Source organism: Megascapheus bottae, chromosome 7 (genome assembly GCF_031878675.1).
Source record: "Megascapheus bottae isolate mThoBot1 chromosome 7, mThoBot2.hap1, whole genome shotgun sequence".
NCBI classification, from domain to species: Eukaryota; Metazoa; Chordata; class Mammalia; order Rodentia; family Geomyidae; genus Megascapheus; species Megascapheus bottae.
In genome coordinates, this window is record NC_143515.1 from 46,227,678 (window position 1) to 46,248,489 (window position 20,812).

The 20,812-nt window shown below is 38.3% G+C and overlaps 1 protein-coding gene and 1 pseudogene across 7 annotated transcripts in view; both read left to right on the forward strand.

Annotated features, from left to right (window-relative positions):
- Ccdc88a (coiled-coil and HOOK domain protein 88A) overlaps window positions 1-20,812 on the forward strand; it is a 97,403-nt gene that overhangs the window by 47,939 nt on the left and 28,652 nt on the right. For 5 of the 7 annotated variants that reach the window (XM_090336903.1, XM_090336900.1, XM_090336904.1 and 2 more), the window contains exons 14-21: window positions 1,152-1,289; window positions 4,644-5,714; window positions 7,550-7,677; window positions 9,715-9,856; window positions 13,009-13,173; window positions 17,398-17,559; window positions 18,150-18,427; window positions 18,643-18,786. In XM_090336903.1, coding sequence (XP_090193029.1) covers window positions 1,152-1,289; window positions 4,644-5,714; window positions 7,550-7,677; window positions 9,715-9,856; window positions 13,009-13,173; window positions 17,398-17,559; window positions 18,150-18,427; window positions 18,643-18,786 — 2,228 coding nt within the window. The remainder of the gene's footprint in view (window positions 1-1,151; window positions 1,290-4,643; window positions 5,715-7,549; window positions 7,678-9,714; window positions 9,857-13,008; window positions 13,174-17,397; window positions 17,560-18,149; window positions 18,428-18,642; window positions 18,787-20,812) is intronic. The other 2 variants (XM_090336902.1, XM_090336898.1) reach the window with 1 other exon arrangement.
- Window positions 3,419-3,527, forward strand: LOC150060734 (U2 spliceosomal RNA; annotated as a pseudogene).

The window sequence follows — 20,812 nt, forward strand, 5'->3', positions numbered from 1 at the left end:
TGGTTCCAGATCAGTCTGAGAAGAAAGTTTGAGTTCCTTAACCACCAAAAAAAAGTCTGAAGTGAATCTAAAGCTCAAGTGGTAGAACAGTAGTAGCTTTTAGTAGAGAAATTAATAGACAGTGCCAGGCACAGTGGCTCAATCCTGTAATCCTAGCTACTCAGGAGGCTGAGATCTGAGGATAACAGTTCAAAACCAGCCCAGGCACTAAAGTCCAAAGTCCAATTAAACACTAGAAAATATGAAGTGGCGCCTTCTACCACTATGCCAAACTCCTGGCCTGGTAATGCTTATTTTTGTGCTCTCCTGGAACTATGCTCTGAGAACAAATGCTTTAGTTTATTGAGATAAATGCCTTGATTTTTTTTTTTTTTTTTTTTGCTAGTCCTGGGCCTTGAGCTCATGGCCTGAGCACTGACCTTGGGCTTTCTCAAGGCTAGAACTCTGTCACTTGAGCCATAGCACCATTTCTGGTTTTTTTCTATGTATGTGGCACCGACGAATCGAACCGGGTCTTTGTGCATGCTAGGCAAGTACTCTACCACTAGGCCAAACTCCCAGCCTCACCACCTTGAAGATTTTTTGTTTTGGCTGTTTGTGTGACTTGAACTCTGTGCCTGGGCGTTATCCCTGAGCTCTTCAACTCAAGGCTACCGCCCTACCCCTTGAGTCACAGCACACTTCTGATTTTTTGGTGGTTAATTGGAGATTAGAGTGTCACCTTTCGTGGACTTTCTTGCCCGGGCTAGCGTTGAACCAGAAACCTCAGACCTCAGCTTCTTGAATAGCTAGGATTATAGATGTGAGCCACTGTGTCCCATCTTTTACAAGATTTTTACTATTTCCTTTAATATGTGAGACTGGTAGAACAGTGAAGATTCAATTATAACATTTTTTCTTTTTAAATTACTTGGTTTAAATATTTTACATAGTAATATTATTCATGGTTTGACATACCTTTATCTTGAAATTGCTATTCAGTACTTATTTATCCTCATTATTTTATACACCAATCAAATTTAGAGGTAGAAATGCCAACTCAGTGGCAGAGTGCTTAAATTCAAAGTTGTTTATTGAGTGCACCTGTTGTATTGACAGTTTGCCTCTTGGAAAATATTAATGTGTTGTTTTGTGATTTACTTTTTCTTTAGGTTGAAATTCTTGAAAATGAGATTCTTCAAGAAAAGCAAAGTCTTCAGAATTGTCAAAATTTAAGCAAGGATCTGATGAAGGAAAAGGCTCAGCTTGAAAAAACAATTGAAACACTTAGGGAAAATTCAGAGAGACAGGTCCATTATTTTTTTTTATTTCAAATAATATATTTTGAAATTATTGCCAGAGGTTATTTTAGAATATACACAAATAAAATGTTCCTATAGCATCAAGGGGATTTTTTTTAGATTTTTACAGTGGTTACAGTGGTTTCATTATCCTGGGTCATCTACCACCACGCTCCCCCCTCAAGTAAGATTCATTCTCTTAGAGTTGCCAACAGTTGAAAATTTTTGAATAGAAAGTTCCAAAAATTTGCTAAGTTTTAAATAGAATACCATTTTGAGTAGTCCATGAAATCTCAATATTTCCTGCTCCATCCTTTTTAGAATGTGAATCATCCCTTTACCAAGCACAGTTGTGCTGTATATACTTGTAATGATTTATTAGCTTCTTGGTTATCATATGTCTTATCTATGGTAGCATCACAGTGTTTATATTTAAGTCACCCCAAATTGTAAGAGAAGTGATAAAAGCAATTCACATATATGGAAGAAAACCCATTAAGTGCTTTCTTTAAATAAAGGTCTTCATCTAATAAGGAAAAGAAGTACGCTGAGATTGAGAAAATGTCCAGTCATTTACTGTTAATCCCTTACTGTGCCTAATTTATATATTAAATGCTATCATTGGTTTATCTATATAGGAAAAAAATGATAAATATGTTTTTTGTTTGTTTGTTTTTTTGTTTTTTTGTTTTTTTTTTTGCCAGTCCCGGGCTTGGACTCAGGGCTTGAGCACTGTCCTTTGTCTTTCTCAAGGCTAGCACTCTACCACTTAAGCCTCAGCACCACTTCCGGCTTTTTGCTATGTAAGTGGGGTACCAAGGAATCCAACCCGGGTCTTCGTGCATGCTAGGCAAGCACTCTACCACTAGGCCAAACTCCCGGCCCTAAATATAAGTTTTTATACTAGTCACAGTTTCATTTATCCACTAGAGGTCTTGAATCATATTCCTCATGGATCAGAAGGTACTGTTGTATAATTTAATCTCATTTCCTATCGTGTGTATTTTCAGGCATTTGAAAAGAAATCAGTTTTTTTTTAATTGCCAGTATGCTTAATAGCAATCTATTATAAAATGTTTTCCAGTATGTATAGAACAATAGTACAGATTCTAAAGTTCTTTAGTTAAGTTGGAAAGAAATACAGCTAAGTATCTATAGAATAATAGTACAAATTCTAAAGTTCTTTAGTTAAGTTGGAAAGAAATACAACTATTTGCTGACCCTACTAAAGAGGAAGATGTATGGCAGCCATATCTTGGGTACTATGAATTTTCTTTCAGTTGCTAATATTTGAAGAAACAAAATTAAATAGATTAGGTGCATTTTTCTCTATGGAGTATGGAATAAAGATTCTAAAGTATACATCTTTCACAAACCTCTTAGGATTAGTAAGCATATTACATTTTAGACCCATTATACTGGGCATGGTATCAGATGAATTTGTTGTCAGATTTATCAGCTGATTTTTTTTTTTGAGTTCAGTACAAACTTTATAATAAACATGGAACTGCATCTTCCATTCAAAAATTGAACTGGATGTAGTATGTCATTATTATAATGCATGGACCACCCATTATCAGCTGATTTTATTCCTTAAATGTTCACTAATGAAAATCCTTTTTAAAAATGAATACACAGACACACAATGTATACATTGTGAGGATCCTTTATATTATAGGTATTGCAAAAATTTTTAATGGGCTAGGCACAGTAGCTCACCCCTGTAATCCTAGGTACTCAGGAGGTTGAGATCTGAGAGTTGTGGTTTCAAGCCAGCCTGGGCACTACAAAAGCTGTGAGACTCTTATCTCTAATTAATCACTAGAAAATAGGAAGTGGGCCTGTGGCTCAAGGATATGGTGATAGTCTTGAGCTGAAGAGCTCAGCAACATCACCCAGGCCCAGAGTTCAAACCCCATAATCCCCCCCCCAAAAAAAAATATCTAATGGAAGTTAAACCATATATCTTTAAAGAGATGTGTGCATGTGTCCCACCCTGTATTTATATTTGAATTTAAATATCTATTAAAAATGAAAATCAGGGTCAAGAGCATAGCTTAGTAGTATAGTACTCACCTAGCATGCAAAAGCCCAGGGTTCAATTCCTCAGTACCACATACTCAGAAAAACCTGAAAATAGCACTTCTCTGCCTTTTGGCAGAGAAGTGTAGTATCTGATCAGTTTAATATCTGATAACGACCTCTATCTGAAGACAGTATATTAAGTGAGTGAAATAAAGATTTATCAATGGGAAGGAAATAAAATACATTTCAGTATGTTGAAAAAAAAAAAAAAAACCTGAAAGTGATGCTGTAGCTCAAGCTGCAGAGTACTACCCTGGAGCAAAAAGTGTGCAAGGACAATGCCAGGCCCTGAATTCAAGCCCCAGGACTGGCAAAAAAAAAAAAAAAAATCAGCCAGGAGTTTGGCCTGGTAGGCCTGGTAGTACAGTGCTTGCCTAACATAACGAAGACTGGGGTTCAATTCCTTGGTACCACATATATAGAAAAAAGCCAGAAGGGGTGCTGTGGCTCAATTGGTCGAGCTCTAGCCTTAAGAAAGCCCAAGGTCAGTGCTCAGGCCCTGAGTTGAAGGGCCAGGACTGGCAAAAATCATTTTATTAATAAACGCAAGCCAGGCATTGGTTGCTCAACCTGTGACCCTAGCTAATGAGGAGGCCAAGGTCTGAGGATTACAGTTTAAAGTCAGCCCACGCAAAAAAAAAACAAAAACAAAAAACCTAGTAAGTCACTTATTTCTAATTATCCAGCAAAAAAGCAGGAATGAAGGCATGTCTCTAGTAGTAGAATGCGAGCTGTGAGTGGAAAAGCAGAGCAAGAGCAAGAAGCCTGAGTTTAAGCCCCAGTCCTGACACAGAAAACAATAATAATAGTAAATTAACATCTATTAGCTATTCATTTGGACTGTGAAGTCTCTAAAAGGTGATCTGACAATAGATATAGAAAGGGATCTGTCAGAGGGCCGGGAGTTTGGCCTAGTGGTAGAGTGCTTGCCTAGCATGCATGAAGACGGGGTTCAATTCCTTGGTACCCCACATACATAGCAAAAAGCCGGAAGTGGTGCTGAGGCTCAAGTGGTAGAGTGCTAGCCTTGAGAAAGTCGAAGGACAGTGCTAGAGCCCTGAGCTCAAGCCCAGGCCTGGCAAAAAAAAAAGAAAAGAAAGAAAGAAAGAAAGGGATCTGTCAGTAAATATTTGTCTGAATTCAAAGTAAGGCATATTGTAGTATTATACCCTCTAGCATGTAGGGCTTTGAGATTCTGAAAGGTGAAAACTATAATTCACAATATGTAGTTTTGCTCATTACAGTTTTAAATTTTCTTCTTTGTTTTTTTTGAATTAGATTAAAATATTGGAACAGGAAAATGAACATCTGAATCAAACAGTGTCTTCCTTAAGGCAGCGTTCTCAGATAAGTGCTGAAGCAAGGGTAAAAGACATTGAAAAGGAAAATAAAATTCTTCACGAATCTATCAAAGAAACAAGTAGCAAGCTAAGCAAGATTGAATTCGAAAAAAGACAAATTAAAAAAGAATTGGAACATTATAAAGAAAAAGGAGAACGAGCAGAAGAACTTGAAAGTGAATTGCATCATCTTGGAAAAGAAAATGAATTGTTACAGAAAAAGATAACCAATTTGAAAATTACTTGTGAAAAAATTGAGGCCTTAGAACAAGAAAACTCAGAGCTAGAAAGAGAAAATAGAAAGTTTAAAAAAACATTGGATAGCTTTAAAAACCTTACTTTTCAGTTAGAATCCTTAGAAAAAGAAAATTCCCAACTTGATGAGGAAAACTTAGAACTTCGAAGAAATGTGGAATCTTTGAAGGGTGCAAGCATGAAAATGGCTCAGCTACAGCTAGAAAACAAAGAGCTAGAAAGTGAAAAAGAACAACTTAAGAAAGGTTTGGAGCTCATGAAAGCATCTTTCAAGAAAACAGAACGTTTAGAAGTTAGCTATCAGGGATTAGATACAGAAAACCAAAGGTTACAGAAAGCTTTAGAAAATAGTAATAAAAAAATCCAACAGTTAGAAAGTGAACTACAAGACTTAGAGATGGAAAATCAAACATTGCAAAAGAACCTAGAAGAATTGAAAATATCTAGCAAAAGATTAGAACAGCTAGAAAAAGAAAATAAATCACTAGAGCAGGAAACATCTCAACTAGAAAAAGATAAGAAACAATTGGAGAAGGAAAACAAGAGGCTCCGACAACAAGCAGAAATAAAAGATATCACATTAGAAGAAAATAATGTGAAGATTGGAAATTTGGAAAAAGAAAACAAAACTCTTTTTAAAGAAATTGGTGTATACAAAGAATCTTGTGTTCGTCTCAAAGAATTAGAAAAGGAAAATAAAGAACTTGTGAAAAGAGCAACTATTGATGTAAAAACTTTGGTTACATTACGTGAGGTAAGCATACCAAAATTGAAGACATGATTTTTATGTTTTAAGTTTCAATAGAAACATTAGTAATTTCTTTTGATGGTTCAACAGAATGTGGAAACTGCTTTCTTGGTTTCTACTTTGGTTAAACTGAAAGTAAATTTAAATTGAATGCCTCAAGTTTTATAGTATTTGTGGGGCATGGTGCTCACACCTGTAATCCTAGCTACTCAGGATGCTGAGATCTGAGGATCACAATTCAAAGCCAGCCTGGACACTAAAGTCCGTGAGACTCTTATCTCCAGTTAACCACTGAAAATCAGAAGTGAAAACCAGAAGTGACGCTGTGGCTCAAGGGGTAGGGTGGTATATCCTTGAGCTAAAGAGCTCAGTATAGCACCCACGCCCAGAGCTCAAGTCCCATAACAGACAAAGAAAAAAAGATTTGTAGCATTAAGGTTCTTCGGGTTATCTGATTTATAACATTTTAATTTTAATCTCTGATTTCAAAAATAATATTAAAATATTTGATCAAATCAGATGCTAGCTACTGAGGGATCTGAGAGTTGAGGATAGAGGTTTGACCCCAGCCCAGGGAGGAAAAAATCCATGAGATTTTTGTCTCCAGTTAACCACCAAAGTCCAGAAGTAAAGCTGTAATCTTAGCTATCCTACTTTGGAGGCTGAGATCTGAGAATAATGGTGTGAATCCCAGTCAGTAAAGTCTGTGAGACTCCTTATCTCCAATTAAACATCAGCAAAGCTGGAAGTAGAGTTGTGATTCAAGTAGTAGAGCAATAGTCTTGAGCAAGAAAAAAAGCTCAGGGACAGCCCAGGTCCTGAGTTCAAATGCTGGGATTAGCGTACACATGCATAAGTATCTCAGGGCTGGAAGTATAACACAATCATGCCTTGTCTGCTGAGCTCTAGATTTAGTTCCCAACAGAGTGTAAATTTAAAATGACATTAAAGGGCCGGGAGTATAGCCTCGTGGTAGAGTGCCTGCTTAGCATGCACAAAGCCCTGGGTTCCATTCTTGGGTGGCACATACATAGAAAGGGCTGGGAGTGGTGCTGTAGCTCAAGTGGTAGAGCTCTAGCCTTGAGAAATTCCAAGGATAGTGCTCAGGCCCTGAGATGAAGCCCCACAATAGCCAAAAATAAAATCTTAGCTTTCTGACAAAGTCACATTTCTGCTTTGAGGTAACAGAAGATGCATTTCTGCCACAAAGGTATTAAAAGGGACTTTTCACTTTTTCTTTCTGTTGTTGGTAGTCTTACAAATATGAACAACAGTTTTCTTAGGCCTGAACTTCCAAGACTGTCCTCTAGTTCTTCAGATCACTATCTTAAGTCTCTTTCTCCTGAGAGAAGGAACCTTGTGGTGGAAGGATGAGTATTATATTAATCATATATCCATAGAAAGAAAGTTGTACTAAAGTCTCAATGGACAACTAGGTTTATTTTTTTCCCTCATACTTTTCAAACCTAAGGTGTGTTTTTATAAGTATGCAATTTCCCTCAATTCATTTTTAACATTATAATTGAAAAGAAATATTAGCACAAGAAAAGGTCATTTCAACTAGAATATGTGAAGCTTAACTATTGTTTAGTAGTTGTTTATGTAGATGTAGCTCAGCCTTATAGTACTTGTCTAGCATGCCCAAGTTGGGCACTGGTCCAAACCCCCTTTCCAAACTGAGCAAATCAGAAAAACCAAGAAAAGAAGAAAAGTTTAATGATAACATTTCTCTCCTGGTTCAGGATTGCCTTCCTGATAAAAAAATAATGGGAATCTTGACTTATTTTCTGAGTTGTTATGTTCTAGACACTTAATTGAGATGCATATTCTTTTGAAATAAGGATTTGGTAAGTGAAAAATTGAAGACTCAACAAATGAACAATGATCTTGAAAAATTAACTCATGAGCTTGAGAAGATAGGGTTAAATAAAGAGCGCCTCTTACATGATGAACAAAGTACTGATGACAGGTAAGTACAAAGTCTGGCAAATAGTACTTGGTGGTGGTGGTGGTGGTGGTGGTGGTGATGGTGGTGATGGTGGTGATGATGATGATGTTCGTGGTGGTACTTGAACAAAAGGCCTGGGTGCTGTTCCTGAGCTCTTTTTGCTTAAGGCTAGTATTCTACCACTTTGAATCACAGCTTCCCTTCTGATTTTCTGGAAGTTAATTGAAGATAAGGATCTCATGAACTTTCTTGTCCAGGGTGGCATTGAAACGCAGTATTCATATCTCAGGCCTCCTGTACTCAGGATTATAGGCATGAGCCACCAGTGCCCAACTATACTTTTACTCTTTTTAGTTCTTTTCTTCCCTTACAGAAGATATATAAGTAAAAGAAACAAATAAGAGAACCTAATATTTATGTGAAAAAAAATCTTACATAGGTACAATTACAAAATAGAAAATAAAATGCGACATAGGTAAGAGAAGATTAGAGGCATTGGTTGCCTGCGAAAACATCAGCAATGAACAAGCATTCTTTTAGAAAACACAGAGTTAGGCATTTTATTTTTCATTTGTGGATTTAAGAAATGGAAGGAGACAGAGATTGGAAGCATGGCCCACATGGCAGAGTGCCAAGCCAGTGAACAAAAGTGTCAGGTATCGTGTTTGAGTTCTAGTCTCAGAACTAAAAAGAAAAGAAATGGAAAATATGAAACAAAATCCATTGAGAAAATTAAAGTATGAAAAAAAGGATTGACAAATAGGATTAAAAAATAGCTGAATTTGGAGCCAAGAGTTTGGCCTACTGGTAGCGTGCTTGCCTAGCATGCACGAAGGCCCAGGTTTGATTCCTTGGTACCACATACATAGAATAAAGCTGGAAATAGTGCTGAAGTTCAAGTGGTAGAGCTCTAGCCTTGAGAAAGTCCAAGGACAGTGCTCAGGCCCAAGCTTAAGCCCAGGATTGGCAAAAAAAAAAAAAAAAAAAAAAAAAAAAAAAGCTGAATTAGCCAGGTGCTGTGGCTCATGCCTGTAATCTTAGCTACTCAGGAGGCTGAGATCTGAGAATTGCAATTCAGAACCAGCCCAGGCACTAAAGTCCATGAGACTCTTACCTCTAATTAAGCAGAAGTGATGCCTGGGATAGGGCAGTAGCTTTGAGCTGAATAGCTCAGGGACAGGGACAGCACCCAGGCCCAGAGTCCAAGCCCCACAGCTGATTAGCTAAATTACTTTGTTTTCTTTGGCCAGGGTGCTGTCCCTTCAAAATCTTTTTTTTTTTTTTTTTTCTAATTCTAATTGTTGTTTGCTGATTGTGGTGTGTGTGAGCATGTGTGGTTTTTTGAGATAGAATCTCACTGTGTGGCCATAGGTACCTAGATACCAGCCTTTGTGCCAGTAGCAAGACTTGAACTCAGAGCACTTGCTCAGCTTGCTTACAACTGGCTCTGTACTTGAACTATGGCTCCAGTACCTAGGCTAGCTGGGTATCCCAGGCTGGCTTGTAATTCTTCTATAGTCTCTCAGGGGATGGGCTTATGGGTGTGACCTTGTAATACTAATTCTTTGACAGTCTAGGCTATAATTTGGAGCTCTATTTACTCATTGCTTTTTTACTGCTTTTTTTGTTTTGTTTTGTTTGTAGGTCATGATACTTGAACTCTGGGCCTAGGCCATGTTCCTGAGCTCTGTAGCTCAAGGCTACTGCCCTACCCTTGAGCCACAGTGCCACTTCCAATTTTCTGGTGGTTAATTGGGGAAAGAATCTGAGAGACTTTAGTGCCTGGGCTGGCTTTAAACTGCAATTTTTAGAACTCAACCTCCTGAGTAGCTAGGATTACAGGCTTGAGCCACCGTGCTCCAACTTTTGCTGCTTTCTGACCAGGAATAGTTTTAAAGAGGAAGTAGATCAGTAAAAAAAAGAAAGCTAATTTAATTTGCCTCTTAAAAAGATGTCTGTATGACTCATTTATTTATCAATATTTGTGATCATAAATTGTCTTTGAAAGCAATTTTCTGATCTCCCTTGATGAACTATATTATTTCTGTACTTGGACAGTAGGTATAAACTTTTGGAATCAAAGTTAGAATCTACTCTTAAGAAATCACTTGAAATAAAAGAAGAAAAAATTGCTGCTTTGGAAGCTCGATTAGAAGAATCCACGAATTATAACCAGCAATTGAGACAAGAACTTAAAACAGTGAGTTTTTTAAAAATAATTTTAACTAATTTATCTTAAAACTATTTGGATAGAAAAGTATAAAATGTAATATAGAAGATGTTCAAACATTTTACTCATGTTTAGTCATTTCTTTTCAGAAACTTGAGCATATTTCTGTGTGGTTTTTTTTGTTTTGTTTTTGGTCTGGTCCTGGGACTTGAACTCAGGGCCTGAGCACTGTCCTTGGACTTTTTCTCAAGGCTTGCTCTCCACTATTTGTTCCACAGCACCACATCCAGCTTTTTCTGTATATGTGGTACCGAGAAATTGAACCAAAGGCTTCATGCATGCTAGGCCAAGTACTCAATCACTAGGGCAAGCTCCGTGACCCAACTTGAGCACATATTCTATTTTTCTTTTTTTTGTCAGTCATGAGACTTGAACTCTAGGGTTGGCCATTGTCCCTGAGCTCTTCAGTTCAAGGCCTCTGCCCTACCCCTTGAGCCATAGCTCCACTTTCTAGTTTTCTGGTGGTTAATTGGAGATAAGAGACTTATGGACTTTAGTGCCTGAGCTGACTTTGAAGCACAATCCTCAGAGCACAGCCTCCTGAGTAACTAGGATTACAGGTTTGACCACCACGCCCAGCTTGAGCATATTCTTTTTTATTTACTTTTTTTTGGTGGGTCATGGGGCTTGAACTCAGCCTGGCCTGGGCTCGGCACAGCATGGTCCCTGAGATCTTCAACTCAAGGCTACCACCCTACCCCTGGGCCTGGGCACTGTCCCTGAGCTCTTCAGCTCAAGGCTACTGTTCTACCCTTGAGCCAAGCCCCACTTCCCTTTTTCTAGAGGTTAATTGGAGATAAGAGTCTCAGGTCCTTTTGTGCCCAGGCTGGCTCTGAACCTTGATCCTCAGATCTCAGCCTTCTGACTAGCTAGGATTACAGGCGTGAGCCACCTCACCCAGCCCAGCTTGAGCATATTTTTTTTAAATTGTAATTAACAGAGGGGTAACAGTTATATTTGTCAGATACAGGGAGCATTACTTCATACACATTGATACCCACCCCTTTTCATGATTTTGTCCCCATTTCTCTCCCCCCTTGAGCATATTCTTAAACAGATCTTTATAATATAGATACAAATTCCATATGCTATAATGTATTCAGTATTTGATAAATGATAAAAGTCCCTTTTACATGTTTTCATTAGGAAAAGTCACTGTGATACTGACACTCCACTCTCTCATGATTTTTTATTAAAAATTGAGGTGAAATTTTAGTAGGTAAAGATAGGCCTAATAAGTATACCACAAAGAGGGAAGTGTGGTTAAAGAAGCAATTATTTTGTTTCTAGATCAGTTTTCTTGTCTTTCTTTTTGGGGGACAGTGTTCATATTCTTTTTGATGCTATTTAACAACTATCTTAATTCTGGGTGAAAATAATTGTCTATTTGACTAGTAAAAAATGGCCTTTTGTAGAATTTTTATCTTTTGCTAATTGTTGAAATCTCAAAAACACTTTAAAAAAATTTTTTTTAAAGCTTCAAATTCGCCAGGTGCCAGGGGCTCATGTCTGTAATCCTATAATCCTAGCTACTCAGGAGGCTGAGATCTGAGGATCGAGGTTCCAAGCCAGCCCAGGCATAAAGTCTGTGAGACTCTTTATTTCCAATTAACCACCAGAAGTGGCACTATGGGTCAAGGGATAAGGCAGTAGCCGTGAGCTGAAGAACTCAGGGACAGGTCCCTGTCACAGAGCTCAAGTTCCACAACTGACCAAAAAATTTTTAAATCTGGCGACAGTAAGAGGATGACAGATAAAGGAAAGCATTTAAGATTCGAGTAACTCATTGAAATCCTGCTGGTATAGTTGTATATTTAAGCTTAAACTATATATGTTTAACCTGATTTTTAAACACATTGATAATTCAAAACCTTTAGTTAGTGGTTACAAATGATGAGCTTATGAAGTAGATTACTATGTTCAAATGACAGTATTTGTACTAATTAAATCTGCTTTTATATGATGTCTAGAATTAAAAAACTTCGTGTTTCTCATAGTAAATAAACAGAAACACAAGATATTTGTGTATTCCATACAATGGTAGGTTCTTGTTCTAGTTTATCCTTTATTTCCATTATCTCAATAGAGATCATTTGGTCAACCAAACATGTAGGCCACATTTAGAACTATTCAGTATACTGTAAGAAATACACGTAGATGGCAGGGCAAGGATGAGATAGCACTCTTCATTGTCTAAAAATCAACTTTCCAGTATATACTATTTAAGGTAGAAGGAGATTCCCACTATATAGAAAAGAAAGCTACCCTGGCTTTGAGCTTCACACTTCACTGCGGTCATTTCCTTTGGCAATTCTAAAGGCATAGATTTAATAAGACCGATGTGGTACACATTATAAGAGTTGCTGCATGCAGAGAAATTCAGTTATATTACTTTTCATTAAGTATTTGTAGTTGTCCAAGTCCAATTTGCCAAGCAGATGTACTATTTCCTAGTAACATTAGATATTTTAGTTTTGCCATACTTGTGAAGTATTGGTGGTATGGTATTGAGCATAGGTGCCTTCCAAAGTTAGCTTCTCATTCAGGAAGTAGAAAACTTATTTACACTATTGTTACTAATACTTGTAACTGTTCTTAAGGGAATTTTTTTTTTTTTTTTGCCTGTCCTCTTGCTTGACCTCAGAGCCTGGGCACTAGAAAACTGGAAGTGGCCCTGTGGCTCAAGGGGTAGGGCAGTAGCCTTGAGCTGAAGAGCTCAGAAACAGTGCCCAGGCCCAGAGTTCAAGCCCCATGACCAACAACAGCAATAAAAAAAAGTTGAAATTTAGGAGGTTGAGATCTGAGGGTCACAGTTCAAAGCCAGCACAGGCACCAAAGTCTGTGAGTCTCATCTCCAGTTAGCCACCTAAAAACTGGAAGTGGTGCTGTGGCTCAAGTGATAGAACGTTAGCGTTGAGCTGAGGAGCTCAAGGACAGCGCCCAAGCTAAGAGTTCAAGCCATATGACCAAGAAAAGATCAAATTGTAACTGATAATAATAATAACATGTATTATTACCATATTTCCCCCTCAAAAAAAGTTCAGTTCACCAGACTTATACAAGATGGAATTGTGAGAGAGATAATCTTGGTGAATTTTTTTTTCTCTGAATTAAAATATTAGGTGAAAAAAAACTATGAAGCACTCAGACAGAGACAAGATGAGGAGAGGATGGTACAGAGCTCTCCTCTAGTATCCAGGGAAGATAACAAATGGGAACGAGAAAGTCAAGAAACAACCAGAGAGCTTCTGAAAGTTAAAGACAGATTAATTGAAGTAGAGAGAAATGTAAGTATTTAAAAAATTTGTAGTAGATCAAAATGTATTAGATCTAAGGGATCATTGGACATAATCGGGTAAGTTAGGAAATGTTACTCCTGTATTGATATATGTTCAGTAGTTCAACATTTTGTTCATGTATATAATGGACTTTGATTATATTCATTTCTCTGTTGTTTTTTCTTATCCTCTGTCTCTCTTGGTGCCTTCCTCTAGTTTCAGTGTGAAGCCTGCTCTGTCAGATGAGCAGTTACTCCTGACTAGCTATGAGTATAACTTCTCTTGCTAACATTTGGGTTTCATGTACTTAGAAATGTATTTTTTCCCCCTCTTTGCAAGTCCTGGGGCTTGACCTCAGGGACTGACCACTGTCCTTGGGCTTTCTTAATGTTAGGGCTCTGCCACCTGAAACACAGCACCACTTCCGGCTTTTTCTTTTTTCTTTTAGTTTTGCCAGTCCTGGGCCTTGACCTCGGGGGCTGAGCACTGTCTTTGGGCTTTCTCAGTGTTAGAGCTCTACCACTGGAGCCACACCACCACTTCTGGCTTTTTTTTTTTTTTTTTTTTAATGTATGTGGTACTGAGGAATTGAATCTGGGTCTTCATCGTGCATGCTAGGCAAGCACTCTACCACTAGGCCAAATTCCCAGCCCAGAAATATATCTTTTTATCCTTTTACTTTAAACCTATTTGCCTTTGTCAGCAAAGTATGTTTCTTGTAAGCAATAAACAGTTGTAGTAGATCAAAGTCTGTTTTTGTGGTTTTTCTTTTTTTTTTTTTGCTCTTACTTTGAGAAAGCCCAAGGGCAGTGCTCATGCCCTGAGTTCAAGCCCCAGGACTGATAAAACAAAACAAAAAGCACTTATTCTTTAGAATGCTTTCATTTTTCCTTCAATTATGAAAGATTATTGTTTAAAATAACAGCATTGGCATTCGTTTTCTTTTTGGGTTTAGAATATACCATTCGATGCTGTGCTTTTTTTTTAGAATTTGTATAGAGAAATTTGTTATTCTAATGATTTTATTTATTTATTTATTGCCAGTCCTGGGCCTTCAACTCAGGGCCTGGGCACTGTGCCTGGGCTTTCTCAAGGCTAGAGATCTACCACTGAGCCACAGCACCATTTCTGGCTTTTTTATTTTTTTCTATGTATGTGGTTCCGAAGAATCAAACCCCCGAGCCTTTGTGCATGCTAGGCAAGCACTCTACCACTAGGCTAAACTCCAGGCCCCTGGTGCTTTTTGTTGTTTTTTTGTTTTGTTTTATAGAATTTATTAACATTGATTTTTTTTACATTTTTTTATTAAAGAATTTATTAACATTGATTTTTATATCATATTTCAAATGACAAGTTTAACAAACAAGTGTTCAAGAAGGGAATGTCTATACAATCACTGGGACTTAGTTTTTAGAACTTAATCCAAATTAGGCTAAGAGTTTGTATGTCATAGAAACATTAATTTATGAAATAAAACATTATATCTATAGAGTCATAAGTTTTTATGTCTATATAGTTATGTTCATATTTCCATTACCATGTCCATAGCATTGGGTATGCAGTTATTGAGTCCTCGCTCTTGTACTCTTTGGATTTAATAGCTACGTATTAAGGATACCATGCGCCTTTTGTTCCTAAGGTCTTGACTTGTCTCACTCAACATGATTCACTCTAGATTCATCCACTGAGTATTATTTTTTTTAATAACTCAGAGTGTGTCATTGCATGACTTAAAATATTGCAGGCACTGGTGGTCATGCCTATAATCCTAGCTACTTAGGAAGCTGACATCTGAGGATCACAGTTCAAAGCCAACTGGCACAGAGAAGTGTGTGACACTAATCTCTCATTATCCGACAGAAAAACCAGAAGTGGCACTATGGCTCAAAGTGGTAGAACACTAGGTAACATCAATGGTATCAATTTTGTTAGGATAAAATTCAAAATTACTTCTACTTTATGTTTGCTTTTATTAGTTGTATAAAGGGGTTCCATGTGATATTTCCATATGTGCATATAATATACTTTGATCCAGTTTCCCCCTTCATTAGTTTCTTCATTCCCCCTTTTCAACAATTTTTATTGGACCTCCTCCTTCTCCTTCTCCCTCCTCCTCCTCCTCCTCCTCCTCCTCCTCCTCCTCCTCCTCCTCCTCCTCCTCCCCCCAGTCCTACGGCTTGAAGTCAGTGCCTGGGCACTGTTATTGAACACTTTTGCTCAAATCTAGCACTTTACCTCTGAGCCACTGGGCCACTTCTGGCTTTTTCTGTCTATGTGATACTGAGGAATCAAACCCAGGGCTTCGTGCTTGCTAGGCAGGCACACTACTAGTAGGCCAAACTCCTGGCCTATATTTTTATTTTTACAGCTAAATATCATCCTTTGATAGGCACATAGGCTCATTCTGTATTTTGGCTATTGTGAATAATGCTGCTGTAAATGTGCATATCAGATATCTCAACTATATCTTGGCTTGCATTATTATTTTTGGGGGGGGGTGGGTGGATCATGGGGCTTGAACTTAGCCTGTACACTGTCCCTGTGCTCTTCAGCTCAAGGCTACTGTCCTATCCCTGGGCCTGGGCGTTGTCTCGGAGTTGTTCAGCTCAAGGCTATTACCCTACCCTTGAACCAAGCCCCATTGGAGATAAGAGTCTCGGGTTCAGGGCCGGGAGTTTGGCCTAGTGGTTAAAGTGCTTGCCTAGCATGCATGAAGACCCGGGTTCGATTCCTCGGTACCACGTATGTAGAAAAAGCCAGAAGTGATGCTGAGGCTCAAGTGGTAGAGCTCTAGCCTTGAGAAAATCCAAGGACAGTGCTCAGGCCCTGAGCTCAAGCCCAGGACTGGCAAAAAAAAAAAAAAAAGAGTCTCGGGTTCTTCTGTGCCTGGGCTGGCTTTGAACCTAGATCTGCACATCTCAGTCTTCTGAGTAGCTAGGAGTAACAGGCGTGAGCCACCTGCCCAGCTTGGCTTGCATGCTTTTGGAAAGAAGCCCCAGGAGTGGTATAACAGGATTATATGATTGTTCTTTTTGTTTGTTTGTTTTGTTTTTTTTGTTTTGTTTTTGCCAGTCCTGGGCTTGAGCTCAGGGCCTAAGCACTGTTCTTGGACTTTCTCAAGGCTGGAGCTCTACCACTTGAGCCTCAGCACCACTTCCGACTTTTTTCTACGTATGTGGTACCGAGGAATCGAACCCGGGTCTTCATGCATGCTAGGCAAGCACTTTAATCACTAGGCCAAACTCCCGGCCCCTATATGATTGTTCTATGTTGGTTTTTTTTTTTTAAACCTGCATGTTGTATTCCATAGTGGTTGCATTAATTTACATTCCTGCCAATTGTAAGGGTTTTGTCCCTCTGCCCTTGGCATCTTTACCGACATGCGCTGTTTGTTCTGTCTCTCTTTCAGTGGTGCTGGGGTTTTGATCTTAGGGCATTGGCACTTGCTAGGTAGGAGCTTTACTTCAGCCCTTTTTTAGATAGGGTTTTTCTTTCTTCCCCACTTAAGCAAATGATCTCATTCTAATGCCTTGCATTAGTAAATATATTTAGAGTGCAATATCTTATATACAGATTAATATAAAACAGAATCCAGGCACAATTACATATTAAAATTAAATATGGTTGACAGCCAGCCAGGTGGTTCACTCCTATAATCATAGCTACTCAGGAGGCTGAGATCTGAGGATCAAGGTTAAAAGCCAGCCGAGGCACAAAAGGACCTGAGACTTTTTATCTCCAATTAACCTCTAGAAAACAGGAAGTGGGGCTTGGCTCAAGGTTAGGGTGGTTGGTAGCCTTGAGCTGAAGAGCTCAAGGACAACGCCCAGGCCCAGGGGTAGGGTGCTAGCCTTGAGCTGAAGAGCTCAGGGATATCACCCAGGCTGACTTCAAGTCCCATGACCCACCAAAAAAAAGTGTTTACAATATGGGATAGAGGGTGAATTTTTTTTTTTTTTTGCCAGTTCTGGGCTTGAGCTCAGGGCTTGAGCACTGTCCTTGGACTTTCTCAAGGCTAGCATTCTACCACTTGAGCCTCAGCACCACTTCCAGCTTTTTGTCGAACCTGGGTCTTCGTGCATGGTAGGCAAGCACTCTACCACTAGGCCAAACTCCCGGCCCCAAGGGTGAATTTTTTTTTCTTTTTGAGATTGTAAGTTGTAAAATTTAAGTATCTCACAGAAAAATAAGTTGGAAATTCATTTTATTTTTAATGTTTTTTTTTTTTTTTAGAATGCTACATTGCAAGCAGAGAAGCAAGCATTGAAAACTCAACTGAAGCAACTTGAAACACAGAACAATAATTTGCAGGCTCAGATTCTTGCACTTCAGAGGCAGACTGTGTCATTACAGGAACAGAATACCACGCTTCAAACCCAGAATGCCAAGCTTCAGGTTGTAATGTGATATTTGGGTGTTATAAAACCAAACACTTTAAGTATACCATTAAAATAAAGGAGGCTTGACAATAGGTCTTAGGTGAATGAGTTGAACAATTGAAAAAAAAATGTTTTTATTCAGTACAGTTAAATGTCCTCATTTTAGAAATGTCAAAAATAGTAAAAGTTAATAAATTTACCCCAAACTACATTTTTTTGGAGGAGGGAAGGCGCTACAGGGGATTGAACTTAGTTTGTGCTTGTTCATCCTGCATGCTCAGCTAGTATTCTACCACTTGTCTCATACTTCTAGCTCTCCTTTTGTTGGTTAATTAGATTTTAGCCTTCTGAGTAGATAGGATTACAGGCATGAGTCACCCATATATATACAGTGCCTCGCTATAAGATGTTTGTATATGTGTGTGTGTATATATATAATATTTATTATATTATATATATAATATATCATCTCCAGATATAATAATTGAATGATAACTTTATTCCTTGGGAAGCTAAAAATCGAGTTTCATATTAAAATACAAATATACCTGCTGTGACTTAGAATTTTCTACTGTTAACATCTGTTAAAAAAATTCATTCTTACAGGTTGAAAATTCCACCCTTAATTCCCAGAGTACCTCACTTATGAACCAGAACGCACAACTCCTAATCCAGCAGTCATCCTTAGAAAATGAAAATGAATCTATAATCAAAGAACGAGAAGACCTGAAAGCTCTCTATGATTCTCTGGTTAAAGATCATGAGAAACTGGAACTTCTTCATGAACGGCAGGCCTCAGAGTATGAATCTCTCATCTCTAAACATGGAACTCTGAAGTCTGCCCACAAAAATCTTGAAGTAGAACATAAAGACCTTGAAGACCGGTAACTGAATATATTTTGTTGTTACTCTTAAATTTTAAATAAATTTTCTTTAGGCAACATAGTCAATTTCAGGAGTTAAACACATTTATGAAGGTAATTTATATAAAATTATATGCGTTTTTTAATAGTACTTTTGATAAGTTACTCTTGTTCACTTTAAAAATACTTTCTTCTTTGGAAATACTATAAGCTATATTCCTAACTTTTTTCCACAGTTACAATCAGTTATTAAAACAGAAAGGACAATTGGAAGATTTGGAAAAAACACTCAAAATAGAACAGGAAAAAATGCTTCTTGAAAACAAAAATCATGAGGCGGTAGCTGCAGAATACAAGAAACTTTGTGGTGAAAATGATAGGTAACAAGCAATTTATATATTTTTTAATTCTGTATTCATTACATCTGAAATATATACTGCCCCTTTGTAATGCCAACTATAATTTGGACTCCAAATTTTAAGGAATAGGGCCAGGAGGTTGGCCTAGTGGTAGAATGCTTGCCTGCATACCTGAAGACTAGGGTTCAATTCCTCAGTACTACGTATATAGAAAATCCGGAAGTGGTACTGTGACTCAAGTGGAAGAGCCCTAGCCTTAAGGAAAAAGCCCAAGGACAATGCTCATGCCCTGACTTCAAGCCCCAGGAATAGCAAAAGGACAACAACAACAACAAAAATTTAAGGAATAGACCATTTGATACCGTTCTTTTTTCAGCCAAAACTTTTTCAAAGACTGCAAAGCAATAAGAAAGCTACCTAACAGAGTTCCATTGTTACTTATAGAGTCACTCAAAGACAAACCTAATTATTCTATTTTCTCTTGTTTTATTCAGTTATTTTTTTTTGTTTATTTATTTACACATACCAGTACTTGGGCTTGAACTAAGGCCTTCATACTCTTACGTTTGCTTTTTTCACTCAAGGTGGATCAGCTATTTAAGCTCTTCTTCCAGTTCTAGCTTTTTGCTGGTTAATTAGAGATTTTGATGGTTAATTTCTGAATGTCTGCCTGGGTTGATCTTTGTTTCTCAAGTCTCAGCCTACTGAGTAGCTAAGGTTGTAAACATGAGCTACCAGTCTCAGCTTCTTCTAAGTTTTTTGTTTTTTTTTTGTTTGTTTGTTTTTTTGGTCATGGTGTAAACATGAGCTACCAGTCTCAGCTTCATCTAAGTTTTTTTTGTTGTTTGTTTGTTTGTTTTTTTGGTCGTGGGACTTGAACTCGGGTACTGTCCCAGAGCACTTTAGCTCAAAGATACTACCCTACCCCTTGAGCCACGGTGCCACTTCCGGTTTTTTTGGTAGTTAATTGGAGATAGAGTCTCAAGGATTTTTGGTATCATCTAACAAAATTTCTAAAGCTGATAACCTAGAAAAAGCTTTACTGGGATAAATATAATTAAACCCAATGGTTTGTGTCATTGTTTTCCCGAGTCTGGCATCCCAACTCTTTTTATTGGGGGGGAGGGGCAGTTCTGGGGCTTGTACTCAGGGCCTTAGCACTCTCCTTGAGCTTTCTCAAGACTAGCATTCTACCACCAGCACCACTTCTGGCTTTTCTGTGTATGTTGTACCAAGAAATTGAACCCAGGGCCTTCACACATGCTAAGCAAGCACCTACCACTAGACCAAACTCCTGGCCTTAATCTAGGTTTTAAAAAAAGGAAACTGAGAAGGTGGGAGCGTAGCCTAGTGGTAGAGTGCTTGCCTTGTATGCACAAAGCCTTGGGTTCAGTTCCTCGGTATCACATATACAGAAAAAGCCAGAAATGGCTCTGTGGCTCAAGTGGCAGAATGCTAGCCTTGAGAAAAAAGTATCCAAGGGCAGTGTCCAGGCCCTGACTTCAAGTCCCAGGACTGGCAAAAAAAAAAAAAAGGAGGGCCGGGAGTTTGGCCTAGTGGTAGAGTTCCTGCCTAGCATGCATGAAGACCTGGGTTTGACTCCTCAGTACTACATACATAGAAAAAGCCAGAAGTTCTGGCGAATGTAATGTAACCCTTCTATTAATTACAATTAAAAATATATGAAAAAAAGAAAGAAAGAAAAAGCCAGAAGTAGTGTGGTGGCTGGTGGCCAACACCTGTCATCCTAGCTACTCAGGAGGCAGAGATCTGAGGATTAAGGTTCAAAGCCAGCCCTGGCACAAAAGGACCTGAGACTCTTACTTCCAATTAACCTTTAGGAAACAGGAAGTGTGGCTTGGGTCAAGGGTTGGGAAGTAGCCTTGAACTGAAGAGCTCAGAGACAACTTCCAGACTGAGTTAAGCACCATTATCTCCCCTCCCCCCAAAAAAAGTTATCTTTACATATGGGCAAAAAATTCACAAGAACCACATTACAAACAAAAAAGCTGAGCATTGGAATCTGCAACTGTCATTTCATCTATGC